Source organism: Culicoides brevitarsis, chromosome 2, assembly GCF_036172545.1.
Source record: "Culicoides brevitarsis isolate CSIRO-B50_1 chromosome 2, AGI_CSIRO_Cbre_v1, whole genome shotgun sequence".
Lineage (NCBI taxonomy): Eukaryota > Metazoa > Arthropoda > Insecta > Diptera > Ceratopogonidae > Culicoides > Culicoides brevitarsis.
Genome location: NC_087086.1, coordinates 6,615,035 through 6,638,482, shown reverse-complemented (window position 1 = coordinate 6,638,482; position 23,448 = coordinate 6,615,035). Strand labels below are relative to the sequence as shown.

The 23,448-nt window shown below is 23.1% G+C and overlaps 1 protein-coding gene across 1 annotated transcript; it reads right to left on the bottom strand.

The window, feature by feature from the left end:
• Positions 1-5,144: 5,144 nt before the first annotated feature.
• Positions 5,145-23,052, bottom strand: LOC134832279 (protein wingless). The gene is made up of 5 exons (XM_063846264.1): positions 22,949-23,052; positions 14,816-15,072; positions 7,537-7,835; positions 5,908-6,209; positions 5,145-5,451 (listed from the first exon to the last, which is right to left on the bottom strand). The coding sequence occupies exons 1-5, from the start codon at positions 23,050-23,052 to the stop codon at positions 5,145-5,147; spliced, it is 1,269 nt and encodes a 422-aa protein (XP_063702334.1).
• Between the last annotated feature and the right edge of the window lie 396 nt (positions 23,053-23,448).

Here is a 23,448-nt window from a genome sequence, read left to right as displayed (position 1 = left end):
TCAATGATTGGAGCGACGATACCGTGACTTTGTGCCGTTTTACGCAGGAAAATTGCTTTATTACATGAGCACATGTGAACAACTGTTTTGCTGCATTTTGTCGAGTTATCAAGTTTCTTAACTGAGAAGTAGTTGCGAAACAGTTACAGCGACGTTTAAGAGTTTATTAAAGACAAGCGGGTGAGTTTTTAATAAAAATCTTGAAAATTTAAAATATTTTTTTAATTAAATATTATTTTTTATTTATATGAATTATTTTTAATTAAATTTTTGTACATGATAAAAATATACCTTTATTTACAAAAAAAAAAAAAAAAAAAAAATAAATAAATAAATTTAATTTAAATAATTTTAATTATTATTTATTTTAAACTTTAATTTAAAAAAAAATTGTTAAATTTTTTTTTTATGGAAAAAGAAAATTATTTTTCTAAATTTTTTTAAAGGATAAAAAACGTATAAATTTATGAAAAAAATTAAAATTATTTAGAAAAAATTAATAAAATTTAAAAATAAAAAAATTAATATCAATTATATTTTAAATATTTTTTTTTTAATTTAAAATTAATAATAATTAAAAATACTTCAGTAACTTTTAAAAAATTTTTAATAATTAAAAATTAATAAAATTTTAATTAAATTAATATTTTTGATAGAATTTTATTATTTTGTTTAAAAATAAGTTAAAAGTAAATTTAAAAAAATTAAATCTAAATTAAATATTTATAAATTTTTAACAAAATTTAATTTTTTTTCTGTAAAATATCATTAAATTTATTGTCTATTTCAAAAAAATTTCATAAAAATTATTTTTTTTATATCTTTAAAATAAAAAAAAATCAACATATTTGTTGATTCATAAAATTCCTAACAAAAAAATATTTAAAAAATCTCCTTTTAAAACACACTAAATGCATTATTACTACTCTTTCCCAATGCACCTTGTGAATACATCGAGCAGGTAATCGCAAACATTGAAAAGCAAACATTGTCATGCGATCTTTTCCCATCATCAATTATACACTAACAAAATTTTTTATTTATTTTCAGCACTGAAACACGGTTTTTTAATATTAAACACAAACAAAAATCCTTCTTCATCTCTCGAAAATATTTACATAGTCAAATATTGAAAAACTGCTTGAAATATTGTCAAACACTTGACGGATTTCTCGAGAGGCTCTCGAAGAAAAAATCCGAAAATTGGTTCAAACGCATAAAAAATGTCAATATTGATAGCTTAGCTCACTAAGACAACATAACACCATTTATATTTTATTTTTCTTTAAATTTAATACACTTAATGTACGTACAATAATACTAAAAAAAAAATCATAAAAAGGTAAACATTTTAATAGCTTTCGATGTACATGGCATGCATGCGCATTAATCGGCATATAAATAAAATAAAGAAAACACTCAAAGGAGTAAAGAGCGAACGACGACGACGACGAACGTTATGAAATAAAGTAATTAAAAAACAAGAACGCAATCATGTATCATATAGCACTTATAGAATCAATCATTAACGTCAAACTAATTACCCGCAAATACACATAAAATGAAGCGAAATCTCTCGCGATAAGCAAAGTACACACGCGGATAAATATTTATTATGTTATGATTATTATTATATACTTTTATTATTATTTTTTTCTTTTCAGAATTGATTCATCCAGTTGCGGATTTGAGGCCCTGAGCATTTTTGTGGTACGTATTTCTTCAAAAAATTCAAAATTTAAAAAAAATTAAAAAAAAAATTTTAAAATAAATTAAAAATAATTTTAATTTAAAAATAATTAAAATTAATTAATAAAAAAATAATTAAACCAAATAATTAATCCAAACCAAGCAAAAAATTTAATGATTTTTGGAAAACCATTAATTCCAAAAACTCAAAAATACATCACTGGATTCACCTTTTGCGGCAGAACAACATATTTAAGCGATCGCTGCATAATCCCGTTCCTTGTTGTTGTTGTTGTTGTGGTTATGAAGATATATATCGTACAATGTATTTACATAAAAAAACATGAAAATACTAGATCACTGATCTGTGAGGTCGCGATATATTTTATCTTTCACACACACACACAGCCACGTACGCACGCAGATGTTTCAATTTTCAACAAAGCAAGAAAGTTATTAATGATAAATCATTAAACTGTGCTTTAAAATCCCACCAGGTTAGCGAGCAACATGTTAGTAAGATATCGGCGAGTCATTTTGCCTGTGTGTGTGTGTGTTTGTATTTGCTTACTGGAAAGCGAACAGCAGTAAAAGAAAACGAATAATAAATTGAGTCAAGCACAAAATTAACATCGTATAATATAAATTTACATTTATACGTCTGATGTGTTTTATCTTTTCTGTACAGCACACTGTGGAAAAAAGTAAAGAAAAAAAATCTTAATCGTATATATTATTATTATTTTAAAATATATAAAAAAAAAACTGTACTAATCTTGTGGTATCAATTGAAAAGAATGCACAGCTGCGAAGAAAGAAAAAGAGTAGTTAAATGTATTTTTTGTGTGTGTGTGCATTTGATATCAAGCCACAGAGAAAACTGTGAATGAAAGAGAGAAAATCAAAAGGTAATTAAATTTACTTATCAGCGAAAAAAAAATAGAAAGAGAAATTAACGATGGATCGATTATTATTGTTAAAAGTATTTTTTTTTTCATTTGTTTCAAAGACATTTTTTGATGCGTCATTTGTAAAATATTTTTTGTGAATGCACAGGTGAGTATTTTTTATTTTGTTTTTATTGTGATGAGAAGGAAGGAAAAGTGCTTCCTGTTATCTTGCTTGTCATTGCTACCAATTTAAAAAAAAAAATTATTTTGGTAATTTTAAGAATTTTTTATGATTTTATTTTTTTTTTAAATTAAATTTAAATTTAAAAAATAAAATTTAATAAATAATTTTGATAATATTGAAAATTATTTAATTTTTTTATGATTTTGTTTTTTTTTTCAAATTAAATTTAAATTTTAAAAATAAAATAAAATTTAATAAATAATTTTGATAATTAAAAAAATTATTTAATTTTTTTAAAATTAATTTTTTTTAAGTTAAATTTAATTTTAAAATTTAATAAAATTCAAAATAATTAATTTTGGAAATATGTTTCTTTCATTTATAACATTTTATTTTAAATATATTTATTTTTGAATTTTAAAATAATTAAACATAGTAATGTCTTAAAAGAAGTTAAAATTAAAAATATAAATTTATTTTTTTTTAAATATAATTTTAACAATAAAATTTTAATTCCAGGAATTTTTATTATTAAGGGAAAGGCGTGAGGCCCGGGCGAAACGACAAACAAACCCCTCATTGACTGAAAATTTTATTTTAACGTAACTTTTTTGTATAAAAAACATTTTTGAAATTGAATAAAATTTATGTATTTATATATTTTTAAAAAAAAATTTTATTTAATTTTCTTTTAAGAAAAATTTTTAAATTTTAAATTAAAATTTTAAAAATTAAATTTTTATGCAAAAGTTGTACAAAAATGATTTTTTTTTAGAAAAATTTTAAATTTTAAAAATTAAATTTTAAATTTTTAAGAAAAAGTTGTACAAAAATGTTAACTTACCTTTCAAACTCATCCATTTTAATTTTATTTTAAGAAGAAAAAAAAAACAATAAAATTCCGGTTTTAATCAATTTCATTTTTTATTTTTTTAATTAAAAAATTTACAACAATTTTAAAATTTACTTTTTACAAAATTCCTAAATATAAAACAATATTATTTATTTAAAAAGGAAAACTACTTCATGTTCAAATAGGACTGAATAAGGCATATTTTTTGCTTTTTTGTTATTTATTTATTATTAATATTAATTTAATAAATTAATTATTTATTATTACTATTTTTTTTAAGTTAAAATATTAATTAATTAAGTTAAGTTAATAATTTTAATTATTCATGATATAAAAATAACTTTAAAATTTATGGCTACATTTTTTATTAAGGTTGAATATTTGTTTCTATAGCCTAAACTTAAACATTATATTTATATCACTTTTTTAGTTCAAAATATTTTTTTTTATTGTGTTATGTTACAAGCTGGTCATGATTTTGTTTTGCATTTGTTCTGAAGCGTTTTCTATATTTATTAAAAAATATTTTTTTTTTAAATTCAAATTTACAATGAAGAAGTTTATTAAATATAATATAATAAAAATAAGTTTGTTCGCTAATTTTTATCAGTCTTTACATATACTCTATACAAGTTGGTTTTTCGTTGTTTGTCGCTAATTCTAAGATGATATGATTTAAATCTATTTAAGTTTAATATTCACATTTAAAAACTAAGAAATAGTACACATTTATTACTCCTTTTTCAGCACGATGCATGAAAAGTGGTTTAAATTTATTTATTACAGAAGAAGATTTATGATTATTATTAAAATATATATATAAAAAAAATTAGAGTGTGTGTTTTTTGCATCTTTTTAAATAAATAAAAATTCTTTTAATGCAATTTATTTACATGAAAAGAGCAAGATAATAAATATTTTCTTAAACCACCCATTTAAACGCATATATAAGACATTTAATGCATGTTTTAATTAATACGGTACACTTTTTTTTCTTTCCATAATAATAATTTTAATAATAATCAACACAACTGGGATCTGGTTTAATTTTTTTTCGTCGTTTTTTAAGTGAATTTTTATTCATTATTAATACGCAATCTAATAAAAGGTTCATGGAATGTATTTACGATTTTTTTTTCATCATAATTCATTGAAAACACGCGCGCGATGAAGTGTCAAACTTTATCGAAAAGGTGAAAATCATTTGATCTCTTAATGTTTTTATGTTTTTTTTTTTCATATAAAAACAGAAGTTTTCACTTATTGCTTTTTCTTTCGTTTCATTCAAGAAACGAGATAAAGTTTAATTTTTTTCTTGGGTTTTGGCAACGAACGGCTTTCAGATTTTTTTTTTACTTTTTACAGAGTAATAAATTATTATTTAAATAAAATTATTAAAAAGTAATAATAATGAATAGAATTTTCTCAAGGTACATACCTGATGATTTTTTTTTTAAATTTAACGATTATATTCACAAGCTTACTAATATTTAATACAATAAGTAATAAAATACTAAAATTTTTAAAATTACAGGCAAGTGTGAATTGTCTTTTTCGTTTTACACAATTTACATTTGACTTCGCAGCACCAATGGAAGGTACATGCGCATCTTTCGACAACGACAATTTCTTTCGTCATGTAGCCTCGACCGCAGCACATGAGATCGCATCCATCGACGCCGATGGAAGTGTCGTTGCACATTCGCCCATGCGTGCCCTGGATGCCTAAACGGGGATTTTTCTCACAGAATCCGGGAGAGGGTTCGAGATAGACGAGATCTTTTGTGGCCGGGGCTTTGTGATCTGGATTGAAGGGTTTCAATTGGAAACTGTAACTGTAAGAAAAAAAAAAAAAAATTATTAGTTTAAAATTTTTTACAATATTTTTTTTGAAAAAAATGATTAAAATTAAATAAAAAAAATTTCATGAATATTTTTTAAAAAATTAAATTTAAAAAAATTAATTAAAATTAAATTAAATTAAATTTTATGAATAAATTTTTTAAAAATTAAATTTTTAAAATTATTTTTTTTATATTAAATTATTTTTTTTTTAATTTAAATTAAATTAAATTTTTTTATAAAACTTTTTTTAAAATTAAATTAAATTAAATTAAATTATTTAATTAAAATTTTAATGAATTTTTGGATTTTTTTTTAAATTTATTTAAAAATTAATTTATTTTATGATTTAAATTAAAAATTTTCAAAATAATTTTATAAATTTTTTAAAATTTTATTAATTTTTTTTTTAGGTAAAATGTTGAAGAACAAAAAAAATCTGAACTCACCGATTAATTTTCTTTTGATGTGAATTTCCCTTGACGCTCACCAAATTATTCGACACACTATTTGGACTCGAGGCGACATTCTTCTCCGTCTTCATACTGTTCGATCGGGCACTGTTAATCGAGTTTTCGGCATTCGGTTTGTGACTATTGCTGATCATCACTCTGGATGCTCCGTCAAACTTTTCCTTGAGATTATCGCCAACAACGCGGAAACTCGGAAGACGCATCCAGCACGTTTTAATCGTGCAACTTCCCGACATGCCATGGCACTTACACTCTTGACGCATTTCTGACTGAACGTGCTGTGGACCGAAAAAAAAGGAAAGGAAATTGTTTTTAATTACTATTATCAATAAATATTTATATTAAAACTCTCTCACAAACAAACACACAGAGAAATACGCGGAAACGACAACGACGACGACGACGAAGAAGGAGATTAACTTCATTTGAGTAAGCTTCAAATATCACAAAATATAAATTTCTGCAACTCCATGCGAGATATACTCTTTCTTTTTTTTTTAACATAAATAAATAAATGAACTTGTTGTGCGTTTATCGTACGGACTGAGCAAAAAAGAGAGATAAATTTATTGGTTTCTGATTCAACAGGTATATTTATCTTGTATATTTAAGCAGCGGGTGGCACATTCAACAAAAATTTATATATATTATGAATGTTCTTACTCAACAACTTAATGCCTAAGTGAATTTTTTTCCGTTTTCGCATTTAAGAATGATACCTTTTTAAAGAGAGAGCAAGCGTATTAGGATTAAAATGCGATTAAATTGATTAAAATAATTATTTTATGTAGTTCTTCAAGATTTTTCATTATTTTGTAATTTGTGGAACGAGATTTAATTAAAAATTTGAGGTTATGGAACATAGCTTTTAGAAAAAAAATTTTTTTTTTAAAGATATTTTATTGAAAAATTTTTTTTTTAAATTTTTAGTTTATAACTTAAAGTTAAGGCATGAAATAATTTTTTAAAATATAAAAATTTGCTAAAAATTAATTTTGTGGAACATATTTTAGGACAAATTTTTAAAATTTGGAACACATTTAAAAAAATATTTTAAAATTTTTCTTGAAAATCTAAACTTTTAAGATTTATTTTTTAATAAAATTGAGAAATTTTTTAACTTTTGGAACTAAATTTTTAATAAAAAATATTTTTTGTGGAATTTATGGAACGTAATTCGAAAGTTTCTTACAAAACAAAATTTAATTCGAATAAAATTCAATTTTTTATTATGAGAAGAGAATCCGATGTGTGTAAAAATTAAAATTATTACACACTAAAAATTACTTTACTTTTGTGAGTCCATAAAAAACAGTTGAAGCAACAACTTGTACAGGTGGCATGCAAAATAAAAAAATTCGTTCCCACAGTTGCTTGTTTTCTTTTTTACTTCATTTCACTAATTAAATAAAGATTAATTTTATTGACATTTTGTATCATTCATCTCCGTTTCTCTCTCCTAGTTGACTTTTTTTTTCTTTTATCACACATTCACACAAAATATTTCTCAATATTTGCTCGGCAAACTTCTCTCCGTGAGATGTGTGAGAAATATTATTAAATACTTTATCACACAAATAGAAAAATATTTATTGTTTGACTTACCGCTCTTCCTGCCTCGTTATTGTGTAAATTCATCTTTTCTCGCAAAGTGCGACCTCGTTCGCCGGTATCGACAAAATCCCGCGAGAATTTGAAGCCGAATCCGATGTTGTCGCTGCAACCGCCCCATTCCCAATCACGGACTCCGATGGCGCCAACATTGTTGCCCTGCTGGATGCGCGAATGGTGATGCGTGTAGTCGCATGTGCAGGTTTCGATTAAGCCTTCGGAGCATGCACGTGCTATTGAGTGTGTAACGGCAGCACTTGTGATGGCATAGAGGAATGCTGTTTCACGACATCCTGAAAAATATTAGAAAATTTAAAAAAATTAATATTTAATTTTTAATCATTAAATTAATTTATTAAAAAATATAAAAAATTTTTTAAAAAAAAAATTAATTAAAAAATAAATTTTTAAAAAAAATTAATAAAATAAATTATTTTTTTTTAATAATTTTTCATGATTAAATTTAAGTATCAAAATAAATTAACTTAAATTTAAAATATTATCTTTTAAATATTAAAAAATATTTTTTATTAAAATTTTTAATTAATTTTTTTTAATTATTAAAATATTTTATAAAAAAAATATTTAATTTTTTAAATATTAAAAATATTTATTTTAATTAATATAGAAAATTTTAATTTAATTAAAAATAATTAATTTTTTTTAAATAATTCATATTTAATTTTTAAAATATTTTTTATATTAAAAATGCTTTGAAAAATATTCAAAAATATTTTTTTAATTTAAAAAAATAATTTAAAAATTTAAAAAAAAATTAAATCAAAATACTAAAAAAATATTTTTTTAATTAATAAAAAAAAATATTTAAAAAATAAATTAATATATTTTTTTTATTTATTTTTAGATAATTGCTTGATAACTGATACAGCAAACACCTGAGAAGAAGACGAGATTAAAGGATATCCGGTTAATTTTTTGTTAAACGTACTTTCGGTTTGAAATCAAATACAAGCCTTTTCATTGTTTACAACAAAAAAAAAAATAAAGCGATAATAGAAAGAATCAACAAAGCGCACCAAATTCAACCAAATTAATTATAACAAAAATGTTTATACAAAACATTAGGTACACACACTTCACTCAACTCAACTCGACTCAATTTACATAAAAGGTTAGTTTATTCTTTGATCCAACATAAAAGAGGATAAATTTCATTCATTTAAATTTTTTTTTAGGGAAAAAACGAATTTTTTGGACTCTTTGATCACTCTTTGGACCGTCCTTTGGACAAAATTGTCAATCAAAAAATTAAAAAAAATCTTAAAAAACGCAATAAATGGGTTAAACGTAATATAATATAGATGTTAAATAAAAGAAAATAAAGAAAAAAAAATCTTCACATCATAAAAGGTAGTCATAATAAATACACAGCATGTAATAAACAAAAAAAAAAACGGAAGAAGCAAAACAACAAATAAATTTTACTTAATATTCATAGGTGCTAATTAGGATGTTTTATTTCAATCTCCAACTGTGTGTTTCTTTTATTACTTTATATATATTATATTACACTTTGGAACATATATATTCAAAGATTGATAGATATACTCATCTCTCGAGCCGTCGTCGTACACATTTTACACACTTTGAAAAAAAAAATAAATGATCCGGAGGAGAACATCGAATATGATAGAATTGAAATAAAGTGTGCGCTTTGATAGCATCTTGTTGCTTTTTCTCATCATGTCGTTTGTGTCGGCATCTGATTGTTTTATTGTATTTTGTCTACCATCGGTATCTCTTTTTTCATCTTATATTTAATAATAAATAAAAAAATTTTTTTTTCAGGTATACCTCACATTAAGAAAATTTAGTAACATTGTTATATGTTAATTTACACACGTTTGCTATCAAAAAATCACTGCTTCTTGTAGTTAAAATATGTAAATGGAATTTATTGACATTTAGGTTTTTTTTTATTTATTTCTTATTTTTTTAATGAATAATGAAATAAATAATAAAAAAAGTGAGAAACACTTTACAACATGTTATTTATCATCATGTTTTACACACGACTCCAACTTCGGGTGTTTTATGAAAAAAAAACATGCAAATAATATATCAAGAGGAAATATTTTAGACAAAAAGCCCCTTTTTGAATGAATTTGAATGAGTTTCAAGAGAAATCACAGTTTATTTAAAAAATATTTTTTTTACTACCGTTGTTGTTGTTGTTGTTGTTTTTTAAAATGTTAAGGGGTTAGACGTCTAATTGTGCCTAATGTTTATTCATTCGTTTGTAATTTATCATTTATGTTATTAGAGGGCGTGTTGTTACGAACAAAATATTTTTATTCATGAATGTTCTTGAACAATTACATCCCTTTCAGTTTTTTTTTATCATAATAAAAGAAGAATTTTTGTTGTCATTTGATGATGACGAGGAATTTAATTGAAATATTTTATCTTTTAATTTTTTTGTTGTTTGTTTGCTTTTTGATATTTTTTTTATTTTAAAATATTTTAAATATTTTTTTTAATTTAAAATTCTTTAATAAAAAAATAAACTTTAATTTAATTTTTTTTATTTTAAAGATTCTTAAATTTTATAAAAATATTTTAAATTTATTTTAAATCATTTTTTAATTTATTTTTTAATTTTAATCAATACATTTTTTGAATTTAAATTTTATGTTTTTTAATAAAAAAAATATTTATTAATTTTTTTAATTTTTAATTTTTTTTTCTTTAATTTTTTAAAATTATTTTTAATTAATTTTATTTTTTTTTATTATTTTAAATATACCCAAAATATTTTTAAAATTAAATTTTTATTCTTTAATTTTTTTAAAATATAATTTAAAAAAAAATATTTTTTTTTTTTTATTAAAAATATTTTAAATATGAAAATTCTTTAAATTAAAACTATTTAAAAAAAAAATAAAATTAATTTTAAAATAAAAAATATTAATTTTTTTTCTTTAAAACATAATTTTTTAAAATCAAAAATTTATTTAAAATATTTAATTCATCAAAATTAAAATATTTTTTTTAATTTATTAAAAATTTATTATTTTATTAAAATAAAAATAAAAAATGGGAAAAAAATAAAATTACAAATTATGAAAAAAAAAACAAATAATAGAATTTTATTCTTTAAATATTAAAATATTTCATTAAATAAAATTAATTTCAAAATATTTCTTTAAAATAAAAATAAAAAATATAACTTTAAGTATATTAAAAATAAAGTTAAATAATATAAAAATAATAGAAATAAATTATTTAAAATATTTTTTTATTTTATTTTTATAAAAAATAATTTAATTTAATAAAAAAAATCAATTTCGCGGCGCTTCATAAAAATCATATAAAACAAAAAATTCCTGCCGTGTGAACCAAAAAAACGAACTAAAGTGCGCAATCAAGCCAATAAGGCAGCAAGCAAAAAAAAATCTGAACCAGTATCAATATCTTCCTTCTCTCACATAATCATAATATAATAATAAAAAAAAATGTGTGTGCGCTATAATACCGAAACAAATTTGCAGTCAATAAATTAGAACTGACATACACCGGAATGTGACATGATTTACCAATAAACGGATAAAAAAAATATGAAAAACGTTTGACCGCCCGTATTGACTTCTTCTTCTTATTTTATACGAAACGAAAAAAAAATATCATTTCTCTACCATTATTTTTCTTCATTATGATTACATTTGCATGAAATGGATGATATTATGAGAAAGAGGCGCATAAAAACTTTTTTAAAGCAAATAAATGAAAGCAAAACGAAGTCATTGCCTAGAATGAATGAAGTGCTTTTTGAGTTGCAATTACCACACGCCATGAAACGCCATTCAAAAAATGAAAAAAAAAATGTCTCTTAAATTTTTTTTTTTTTTGTAAATTCAATTTATTGCTATCGATTTAAAGGCAATCAATCAATTATTTACAAGCATTTGCTTTTCTGGATTTTTTTTTCTTTAATCCTCTACTCTGCTCGTACACGGAGATATGCAGAAAAAGAGAAAAAAAAAACATAAAATTAATATGTAATAAACTCCTCTCTCGGTTCGTACGAAGTCGAGAAGATGATGATATTGATATCTTATTTTATTAATGTCATCGGCTTGCTACCATAAAATTATTTAAGTTGATCAACATTTTTATTTCTTTTTAAGAGGCGCTCGATTTCGGGTGCGATTTCAAAAAAATAAAAAAAAAATTTTTTTTGAAGATGGATCGATATTTGGACAAGCCACGACATAATTACCGTTAAACTCTTTGTTAATTTATTCCGTTCTTATCTGTGATTACTCACACACATTAATGACCGTCAACAAAGGGAACTTTCACACACAAGTTCATTAATTTCTCGGAATCTGCAGGCAAACAGATATAAAAAATTTCAAAAAACTACGATAACGTTAGAAAATTACTTTAGAAAAAAATTAAAATATAATAAAATAAAAAAACGCCTTTTTACGATGAAGAAATGACTTAAACTTAACTTGCACGGAAATTCATTTGTTTAATTTATGATAATATGTGTTTCACGTTAAAATAATGTCTTTTTGCTTCGTTCGTCTTTTTTTTTAACGTTGAACAAGTTAAACTTTGGTGTGTTACTTCAATAAATAATAAATGATGATAGTTTGCCTTCCCTTTATTTACAGAATGTAGATTTAAATTTTTTTTTTTAAAAAAAGCTTTTTAACCGTGACATTAACTGAATGAACAATTTTTAATTTTTTTTCTTAACAAAAGCGATCGCAGCTGTTTTTCTTAACTTGTCAAGAAATTAAGAAATTTTTCAAGGTACCTTTCTTTTTTTTTATTTTTCTTCCTCTCAACTCGAACTGACCGACCACCAAAAAGCTCCTTTTTCTGTTATTCGACACACACCCCGAGAGACATCCAGGCAAGGAACAGGAGGAAGAAGATTTTTTTTTCATATTTTTACTGTTTGGGTAACTGTTCGGTATGAAGGTACAGGAAAAAAAAATAAAGAGATAAAGAATGAAACAAAAAGTTTCACACATTTTCACTCAACAATAGAAATACATTGATATGCTTTAATAGGGTTTCATTGAGATGTTTCGAACAAAAAATCATTTCGAGATGACGAAGAAGTTGTCGTTCTGGGTGTTCTGGGAGTTGCCTCGATGATAAATTTATGTATGTAATAAGGAATCATCATGGGTGATAATGTACAATAATATTTTTTTTTATTCTCCTAAAAATTAAATACAAAAGAAGCTCAATACAATTCGGCAATTATGCACGCTTGATTAGGCGAAACGCTTCAAAAAAATAATTTTTTTTTTTTGGAAGAATGGAATTTCTCGCTCAGTTCTTTTAGAATTTTTTGTATTGAGAGGACTTGGTCAGTTTTGCAGATTTTTTTTTGTGAATAATCAATCAATTATTAGTAATAATTTCGTCACACCGAAAAAATTGTTTGTTAAAGGCAATAATGAGGCAATTTGCCATTTTTTAATTGTTTATGGACCGATGAGGGGATTAACATTGACAAACAAATAAAAAAAAGATACTTTTCGGGCTATTATGAAGTTTTATGCATTGTTTGATGATGATTACTTCATAAAAAGTTGCATTTGCTGTAAAAGATTGTTGAAAAGTGATTTAAATTGAAATTTTGTATGTCAAGATTTTTAGTTTTGTTTGAGAGATTTTTAAAAGTTTTAATTTAAAGGATTTAGTGAAAATTTGATTTTAGCTCTTTGTTAGTTTTCAGTTTTTAGCTTTCAGCTCCTTGTTAGTTTTCAGTTTTTAACTTTCAGCTCTTTGTTAGTTTTCAGTTTTTAGCTTTCAGCTCCTTGTTAGGTTTCAGTTTTTAACTTTCAGCTCCTTGTTAGTTTTCAGTTTTTAACTTTCAGCTCTTTGTTAGTTTTCAGTTTTTAACTTTCAGCTCCTTGTTAGTTTTCAGTTTTTAACTTTCAGCTCCTTGTTAGGTTTCAGTTTTTAGCTTTCAGCTCTTTGTTAGTTTTCAGTTTTTAACTTTCAGCTCCTTGTTAGTTTTCAGTTTTTAACTTTCAGCTCCTTGTTAGTTTTCAGTTTTTAGCTTTCAGCTCCTTGTTAGTTTTCAGTTTTTAACTTTCAGCTCTTTGTTAGTTTTCAGTTTTTAACTTTCAGCTCTTTATTATTTGTCAAAACTTAAAAATAATTCAAAAAAATAATTTCAAGAATTTTTAAACTTTTATAAAACATGAAACCCTTTGATAAACTTCAAACAGCACCGAAACGCGTGTCTCTGGAGACGAAGGACGTTCTTAAGCCTCACATTAGTACCTATTAGCACCTTTTTCGTGCACACCTCAAACGCAACATCATGAAGTATTTTTAAACAAAAAAGGAGGAAACAATATCTGTAAATATTTTTTCGAATCTCCATAAACAACAAAGTTTGTCACTTGCCCTTTTAAGTTCAAACACAGCGCATAGATGTGATAAATCTTGTAGCATGCCATGCAAAACAAAGATCTACCACCGCTAAGTTTCTGTAAGGTTTTCTTCTTCTTTATTTTTTTTTCTCTTCAGACATTTGTTACTGGCCTTTGTATGTTTAACAAAATGCGACCATTGTGTCGCAGCAGGTATGTCGAAAAAAAAATTAACACCTTGTTAAAACTACCTGTCTCTAATTTAAACAACTAAACTAACCTTTTTCTTCCAAAAGTAACTAATTTGAATAACAACATAATTTGTTTCTTTTTTTTTTTTGCATATTTTTTTTTTTAGCAAATGAGAACATCGAAGCACACGCGTTCATTTATTCATGAAAAATGCAAATAATATTGAAATTAATAAAAATTAGCAATAAAAGTGAAAAATGATCCAGAAGTGCCTATGAAACGAGACGCACATAAAAATAATCTATAAAACATCATTTTACATTAGTTGAACAAAAAATAAAGAGAAGTAAATATGGAGATAAGTTTACATGACTTATTATTTAAGATTATATTTTTTTAAGTATTGTAACTCAATTACCGCATTATCTTGTAAAATGTACAAAAAGAGCACTGTGTAGGTCGATCTCATGCCGCCGCACCGCCTAACAATGCGCAACATTTATTTTTTATTATTTAAAAAAAAAAAGATCTCTTTATTATTAATATTGTCATTTATAGTTTAACGTTAAATGAGCGAGCACGTTAACGAGACAAAATTGATTGATTTTATGCAAATATTAACTCTGCTGTGTCGCAGTTAATCAAGCAGTTGACAAACTATGTAATTAGCTAATAATAAATTTAATGCTAAATAATTATTAAACTCTTACCGCGATCAACGATTTTGCCGAACAAGTTTTTGCCTCTGAGGAAGTTTCGCGTCGAACAATTCCATCGCCGGTTTCTAAATTGGTACTGACACTCGGAAATCGCCATATTAGCTCCTTTTGCTATGGCCGCCAGCACGCCGGGATTTTCGCGCGCCAATCTTCTCTGTTTTCGTCGGAGCGTCGCATGGATCGCCGGATCCATGTAACTCGAACTCAGCGGTGTGATGTTATTTGGTTCGCCGGCCTTCGCAATTCCCCTGCAAAAAAAAAAAAAAAAAAAATTATTACAGGTGCTGGCTTTGTTGTGTGAAGAAGATAATTATTTGAGCAAACACAGATGAGGCAAAAAAAAACACAAATGGGCAAGTTAGTTGTTGTTACTTTTGTGTGAACGGAACGGACAAACAGACAATTTAAATTGAATTGCTAAGTGTTTGTCAAATATAACTTTAAATAAAAGCATTAATCGGTTGTTTTGTGTTCTCAGAGCTGAAACGAGACGAACATAAACGGACAATTACTGGCACTCATAAGCCTTTGCAGATGTGAATATAAATCATTGTTTGATTTGTCATAAAAAAATTTCAAACTTGCGAAAATCTGTAAATCAACAAAAGCGCATAGAAGACAAACAAATGTGTGACATGTGAACCCAAAGGATTTTTTCGTTAAGTATTATGCTTTCTGTTGTTCAAGTGCACTCATTGGATGGTTATTTTCTTTTTTTGAACCAACAAACACGGATGATGACCAATTTTTTAATATTTCTTTATTTATTTTTTCGTTTTTAGGGAATTAGGGAGGAATTTTGTAATAAAAATAAATTTTATGAAAGAGGAAGTTGAATGTTGAAGATGATATCCGACAGAAAAAAATTGCGATATTTACATAAAAAATTCTCAAGTTACATGATACAGAAGGGGAAAAGGTGACCAAAGTTTTTTTTATTATTTTTTTAATAAAATAAAAAATTTTAAAGAAAATATAAATAAAGAAATGGAAACTCCATAAAAAAAATAAAGAACGACGGGAATTTTCACCTGGATAAACTTTTAAAGGCAAGATGTTTCTGTTTTTAAGTTTTAAAGGCTTAGAAGTAAGTTTTCATTAAAAATATTTATGTTTATAATTTATTTTTAATATTTATAAAAAAAATATTTTAAATTATTTATCAAAAGTAATTTTTTTTAATTTCAGTATTTTACTAATTTAATTTTTTTAAATTGATTTTTAATTGAAGTTTTATTTAAAACTTATTTTTATTAAAAAAAAATAATTTTTTAAAGTCAAATAAATAAATATTTTGCACTTGTGTGTTCAAGATTTTATAAAAAAAAATTAATTAAAAATATTAAAAAATTAAAATTTTAAAATATAAAATTATTAAAAATAATTATGAAAAAATTATAAAAATAACATTAAAAATTTTATAATTATTTTTCAAATTTAATTATAAATTTCTGTAATTTTTAAACAATTAAAAAGGAGAAATTTCTTATTTTTGTATTTCTCATAATAAAATTTTGACTTATTATAGAAGGCATTTATTTAAAATAAAATTATAATTAATTTAAAAATACTCAAAATTCGAATAAAATTCATATTTTAAATGATAAAATATTCATAAAAATAAAATGAATATTAAATTCAAACATAAATTTTAAATTAATAAATAAAAATTTATGAAAAAAAATAATTCATTAAATTAATTAATAAAATAATTTTTTAAAAATAAATTTAAAATTATAATTTTAAATAAAAATTAATACTTATTTTAATTTATTATTATTATTTTTTATTTATTTAGAAAAAAAACCTATTACAAATAAAGAAAAAAAAATAATTCTCAAACTTCCATTTTAAGTTTTTATGAGTTTCAGTCTGTATTATTTGCGGTTTTTTATGACTTTATTATAGTTTTGAATACTTTGTTCAAATAAACTTTTAATTTAAAAATATTCAATCATTTAAATTCCTTTCAATAAAAATTAAAATTTATTTTTTAACAAATTTTTTAATAAAATATTTTTTGTAAATATTGATTTTTTTTAAGAAATTGTTTGTTAAATTCATAAAAAAATAATTTTTTACGTCACACAATAATAAAAATGAGTCAAGTTGCTGCTAATAACCGTTCCTCTCCTATCACTAATTGAACTCTTTTGTACTTTGTAATTTTTTTTTATTGTTCTCGTCTCGCGAAGAATTTCACACATGTGTTAAACAACGCAATAATAATTTATATCAACATAGCAAATAATAATCCATTCCATTGTCTCATCATCATCAGCCAACATCATCATCGTCGTCGTTGTCGTTGTCATTTGCATAGAAGACTAGCAAAACATGATTAATTTGGAACAACTTATTTTCTCAGCAGCTACTAAAATAAATACATTTATGTAAACTGTTGTCTCTCTGTTGTTAAATGTGAACGACGTGAGTTAATTCAGAAAAAAAACACAGAAAGCTTGTGAGATAAACCATCAAATGCAAAGGTGAGAATGCGCCACTCATATTAAAAAGAGTTGCGACAAGACATGAATGAATTGTGTTTTGACCGTCGGATGTGTACTCATAAAATTATTATCGCATGTCTCTTTGTTTGCCGTTAAGACAACTCTTACGACTTGGCAATAATAAAGAGATGAATCAAGAACGGTCCAGAGTTATTTTTTTTTTGTAATTCTTGTCGGTCCTGCGCATTAAAAATGTTCGTGAACTTTGACTTTTTGCGAATTTTATTTGATATTAAATATTTTTTTCATGCATTTTCTGAATCATCGCGAATTCTTGAACAAGAAAATAAAAAAAAAACAAAACGTGGACCGGAAAAAAATAAAATAAAAAAAATACAAAGTAATTCGATATGTCATTTAAAGTCGAGGCAGTTGCTGCTGCGGCAACAAAAACGATATTATTCGAAACAAATAATATTTAAATGAGTGTGTAAATATTTAATTATATTTCACATTGAAATGGTAATTAGGTGACACCGCCTTCACTTTCGCTATCTTTGTAATAACGCTTTGTAATTGAATTCATTACACACGTTTTATTTGTATAATTTTTTTTTACAGAAGTCTCAGATTTGCATTTGATGAATTTTAATTAAAAGTTATGCGGAGTAAGGCACCTGTTATGGGTGACTTACTGACATGGAAATCATTCATAATTAATTTAAAAAAGAAATTAAAAAAATATTTATTTAATTAATTTTATTTTAAAATTAAAATTAATAAAATTAATTAATTATTTTTTTTTTTATTTTTTGAAAAAAATAATATTTTATTATTTTTAATTAATTTAAAAATAATAAATATTTAATTTATTAATTTTTCAATAATTTTATTTTAAATATAAATTATTTTTTGAAATATTAAAATTTTTATTTATTTATTTTTTTTTATTTTTTTTTATTTATTATTTTGATATTTTTTAATTTAAATGTATTTTTTATTTATTCTATATTATTAATTAATTTTATTTTTTTTAATCTTTAATTTAAATTAAGTTATTTAATAAATTATTAATTTTTTAAAAATATTTTTAAATAAATTTATTTTTAAATTAAATAGAGTTATTTTATTAAAAATTTTAATTTTAAAAAAAACAAAATTTATCAAAATAATTATTTTTATAACTTTTAATTAATAATTCTAAAATAAAATATTTTTTTTAAATATAATTTAATTTTAAATAAAATGAGTTTAAAGTGAGTTTAAAAAAAATAGACTGTCAAAAATTCTAATGTTAACACTATTTGACACATTTAGCTTTTATTATAGCTTATCTCCGGCACCATCAAATTCCAAACATAAAAATTATATTAGAACGACGTCGACGACGACAAAAAACATCAACAAGTATATTATTTTAATATTAATATCATTTAACTCAGTGAGTGTTTAATCGGTGTGTCGTCGTCATTTTTTTTTTTTTTTTGTATTCGAGACTTAATGAAAAAGAAAAGAAATTTTATCAAAAATGATTTCCTTTTTATTATTTTTTGTTTTAAATATTCTCATTTGGAGACAAACTGGATCATCAACGCGTGAGTAATAATTCAGAAATTCTTCTTTTTCATTCATTTGAATATCCCCCCGAACGAAAAAAAAACACAAAAAATTATTATCTCTCGAATTCTTCTTTCATAACTAATGTTAAGTGTATCAAAGATTAAGAATATTAATGCACTTAAGACTTTTTATGTTACGAATGATATGATATTATTTTCGTCTCTTTGCTCTCTCTCGCTATGTGAATTTTTTTTTAAATCGTGGCTTGGCTACCTTAAATGATTCATAAGATCATGAGAGAATTACGACACACACACAAAAAAAAAGACCAAAAAAAGAGTCAAAAGCATGTCTAATTGATTCATTAATAGTGACATTTCCAGTCGTGTTCAATCAATTTAAAACAATCGTGTGTACGGCGACGACGGATTATTTTTTGGTTTGGTTTGTGTCTTTTGTTCGGCAAACGAAATATTTACGCTTGACCAAGAAAAATTGTAAAACCTGTAAGTTTAATGATAAATTTGAGTCTTTTCGAGATATTTTTATTTTGAAAAAGAAAGATAAATAATTTTTTTTTTATTTTTATAGCTTGAAATTGCTTTTAAAATGATTTAATTTAGAATAAAAAAATATTTTTAATAAATATAATTAAATTAAATAATTAATTAAATAATTCATTATAATTGAAAATTATTAAAATCCGTTAAAAAAAATTATTAAATAATAAAATAAAAATTAATAATTTTTTTTTAAATAAAAGTATTTTATTAAAACTTTAATTAAAAATTATAATTAAATACAATGGAAATAAATTTTAAATAATTATTAAAAATTATTTTAAAAAATGTTAAAAATTTTTAATACAATTAATTAATAAAAAAAATAAAAATGTTTTTAAGTTAAAAAAATTAAAAAAGTATTAAATAAAAAATAATTAATAAAATAAAGTATTTTATTAAATTTTTAAATAATAAAATTAATATAAAAAAATTAAAAAATTAAAATATTTTTTAAAATAATAAAATTGTCCAAAAATTACAAAAAAAAATGATAATTGAAAATTATTAATAATTTGTTAAGAAACAAGTTAATTAATTAAAAAAAAAATAACTAAAATATTCATTATTACATAAAATTATTTTATTTAATTTTTTAAATAAATTAAAAATAATTATTTAAATAAATTATTTATTTATAAATAATTTTATTGAAAAATATATTAATTTATAATTAAAACATACATTTTTAATAATAAATATAGATAATTATATTAAATAAATATAAAAAACATTAGAATATTAATTATTATTATAAATAAAAAAAATATTTTATATAAAAAATTAAATTAATTAAAAAAATATTGCATTTTAACGCAAAAAATAAATGTGTAAATGTGACGAAAGTAATTTTTGTCAATTTTTAAGTGACCTGCTTATTTGTGAAAGTCAGTGAGCGAAGCAAGCTTATTTTTTTCCATATCATATCATATCATACATACACATTTGCGTATCGCACGCTAGGTGGTCTGACTTTGTTTTTAATTTTTAATTTTAATATCAAATCTAAGACAGCACATTGCCGCATCATCATCGTCGTCGTCGTCAGGTTTAAACGACTGTCAGAACGTTTATGAATGATTTATAAACATTAACATAATAATTCTCAAATTACAACTGCGAAATGTCTCTCTCTCGTGTGTGTGTCTTTATTGTTTACTGATTTTTTTTAAATAATTTATTCAAAAATTATCACAATAAAGTTTATTTTAAAACCACTATTCACTGATTTCGCGCATTTTTTTCCTTATCGCCGGGATTTTTTTTTTAATATTATTTTTATTTTAATGTTTATTTATGCAGTAAAATAAAAATTTGTAGATGTTTATTTTTTTATTTTAATTTTTTTTTTATTTTCTCGATGATCCATTGAAACAGAAGCTCGTATTTATTGTCTCTCGTTTTTTTTTATGATGTATCAACTAAATTTTATCGTCGTCGCAAAAAAAAAAATTTTAATGAAATTTATTCCACGGCAGAAATGTTGCTAATTTTTAATTTATACTTTTTATTTGAACGCGCATCGTACGAACAAACCAAAAGGGAATATCTTTGTGCGTGTCTCCAAGGATGCCTGCACGGGCAAAAAAACTGTTAAATTGAAATTTTACCACCAATGATTGCAAACATAAACATTTACGCTGTCATTTTCATCATTCATCAATTAACTGGGGAATTGAATTGATCAATTTTGATTGAATTCGTTAATAATGCGTATTGATTACTCAACAGCGCTGCTGAATATTTCAAATATTTTTGCTTCTTTTTTTTCGCACACACTGCAAATTATTATGTATCGAGTGATCAGTGTTGCGAGATGTCGATAAAAAAAAATTAAGTACATTTGTAATTCATTATTAGTATGGGGACCTTGCTGCTTCGTTAGTTGACTTCGCAGTCAGGTGATGATGATAAATGACGAGAAGAAATTTTTTTTTTGCTAGAAAAAGTTTCTTGACCGACGCTGCATGAAAAAAAATGACAAAAAGTGTGAAATAAACATGTCAAATCTCTTCATCATTGCATTTTAACGATGCCATCATCGTGTTTTCGGACTTTTTGTATGCAACTCCGAGGCAACGGGAGGTCGGTCCTTTTGCAACAACAAACTGTGGAACTGATCTAATTCTTGTTTTGCTTTGTTTCCCTTCATTTTTCGATGACAGACCAAACAGTTGAAGTCAACTGAATGGTTAGAGACTTCCTCGGGAGTACCCAGAAAAATCTTGCGTGACAAATTCAACTCTAAAAAACATTTAAAAAGTAATCAAGAAGCACCTCTTGAATGCCTCACATAAGAGAATTAAGAAAAAAGTGACAATCAACAAAAAAAAAACGAAACTCTCGAGCTATTAAGATATGAAAACCGAGAGATCACCCATAAAGTGAAGAATTCCTTTAATATAATGATTTGTACAAATTATCTTCGACACCCATGTCCCGTGAAGCAATTTGTACTTCAACAAAACGAAGGAAAAAAATGAAACAGAAAATTTTATGAAAATCATCTTCATAATCCACGACAATATCATGAAGAAAAAAAAATAGATACACATCTTAATCTCGCATCATGAAATCATGAATATGCAACATTTTAAAAGTTTTGAAAAAATAAATGAAGAAGAGTTATTAGCGATGCTTTTTTTTTGTTGTAGCTCTCATCATGAAGAAAGAGAGTTGAGACTATGAGTGTTTATATCAAAAGTCATCATTAATATTAAATGAATTAAAATTACACGTAGAGAAAATCATCGCGGTTGGTCATCATCGTCTTTCATCGCGAGAAAATATTTTATTTCAATTTGATTTTAATTTTTTTATTATTAAGGAAGGTATTTTAATCAGAAAATTAATTTGTTTATTTATTATTTTTTTTAAAAGGATAGAATTTTGTTCAATAAATTAATTTTATTAATAAAATTTAATAAATTAATTAAGAAAAATAATTTTAATTTAATTTTATTATTTTTTTTTTGAATTAATTTATTTATAAAATTAATTTAATTTTTAATTATTTTTTTTTAAGAAAAAATATTCAGAAAATTTTATATTTTTTTCAATTTAATTCATTCGTTTATTGATTTATTTATTTTTTTTTTGAATAATCGGAAAAAATTCAATTAGAAAATAAAATAAAATTTAATTTTTATTTTTTAAAGAAAAAAAATTATTTAAAAAATATTTTTAAAAAATTTAAAATTATTAAATTATTCATTTATTTTAATTTATTTATTCTTATTTTTTAATTTATTTTATTTATATATTTTTTTTTTGAACGATGGAAAAAGTAAAGGAACTTATTTAGAAAAATAAATTTATTTAATTTAATTTTATTTATTTATTTAATTATATTTCTTTGAATAATTTTTTTAAAGGAAAGTTTTTTTTATAATTAAATTTATATAATTTATAATTTTATTAATTTTTTATTTTTTTATGTAATTGATTTGTATTTTTGCAATTTTTTTTTTTTTAATTTATTTTTTTTCAACAAAAAAACAACAACAAGCGAAATAATTTTATATAAAAAATAAAAATTTTAACAAGTAACTTACCACCACATTGATCCTCGACCTCGTCCTGGTTTATTTCTGCTTTCGACTTCCGCGCAAGTACAAAGCGCCATCAGGCATACCAAAAATATTATAGATTTATCCATTTTATTTGTGTTTATTTTTTTTTTTATTTGTTTATTTATTTTGGGCACTTTTTTAATTTTTTATTTAAATATTTTTATTATTTATTTATTTAAAAAATCTCATTTAATTATTTTTTAATTAATAATTTTATTTTTTTATTTTATTTAATTTTTTCATTTATTTAAGTTATTTTATTTTTTTTAATATTTTTTCACTTCACAATTTATTTTTAAAATATTTTCTCACGTAACACGAAAATATTTCTAATATTTTTCCGTTCTATTCCTTAAGATTTAAAAATGCAGCGAAAAAAATCTCGGACAGTACTTAATCTACGAAACATTGTTTCACAACTGAATTCGAGAACGTGTATTTTCGTAAGGATAATATTCTGAAACACACATTTCCGACACACG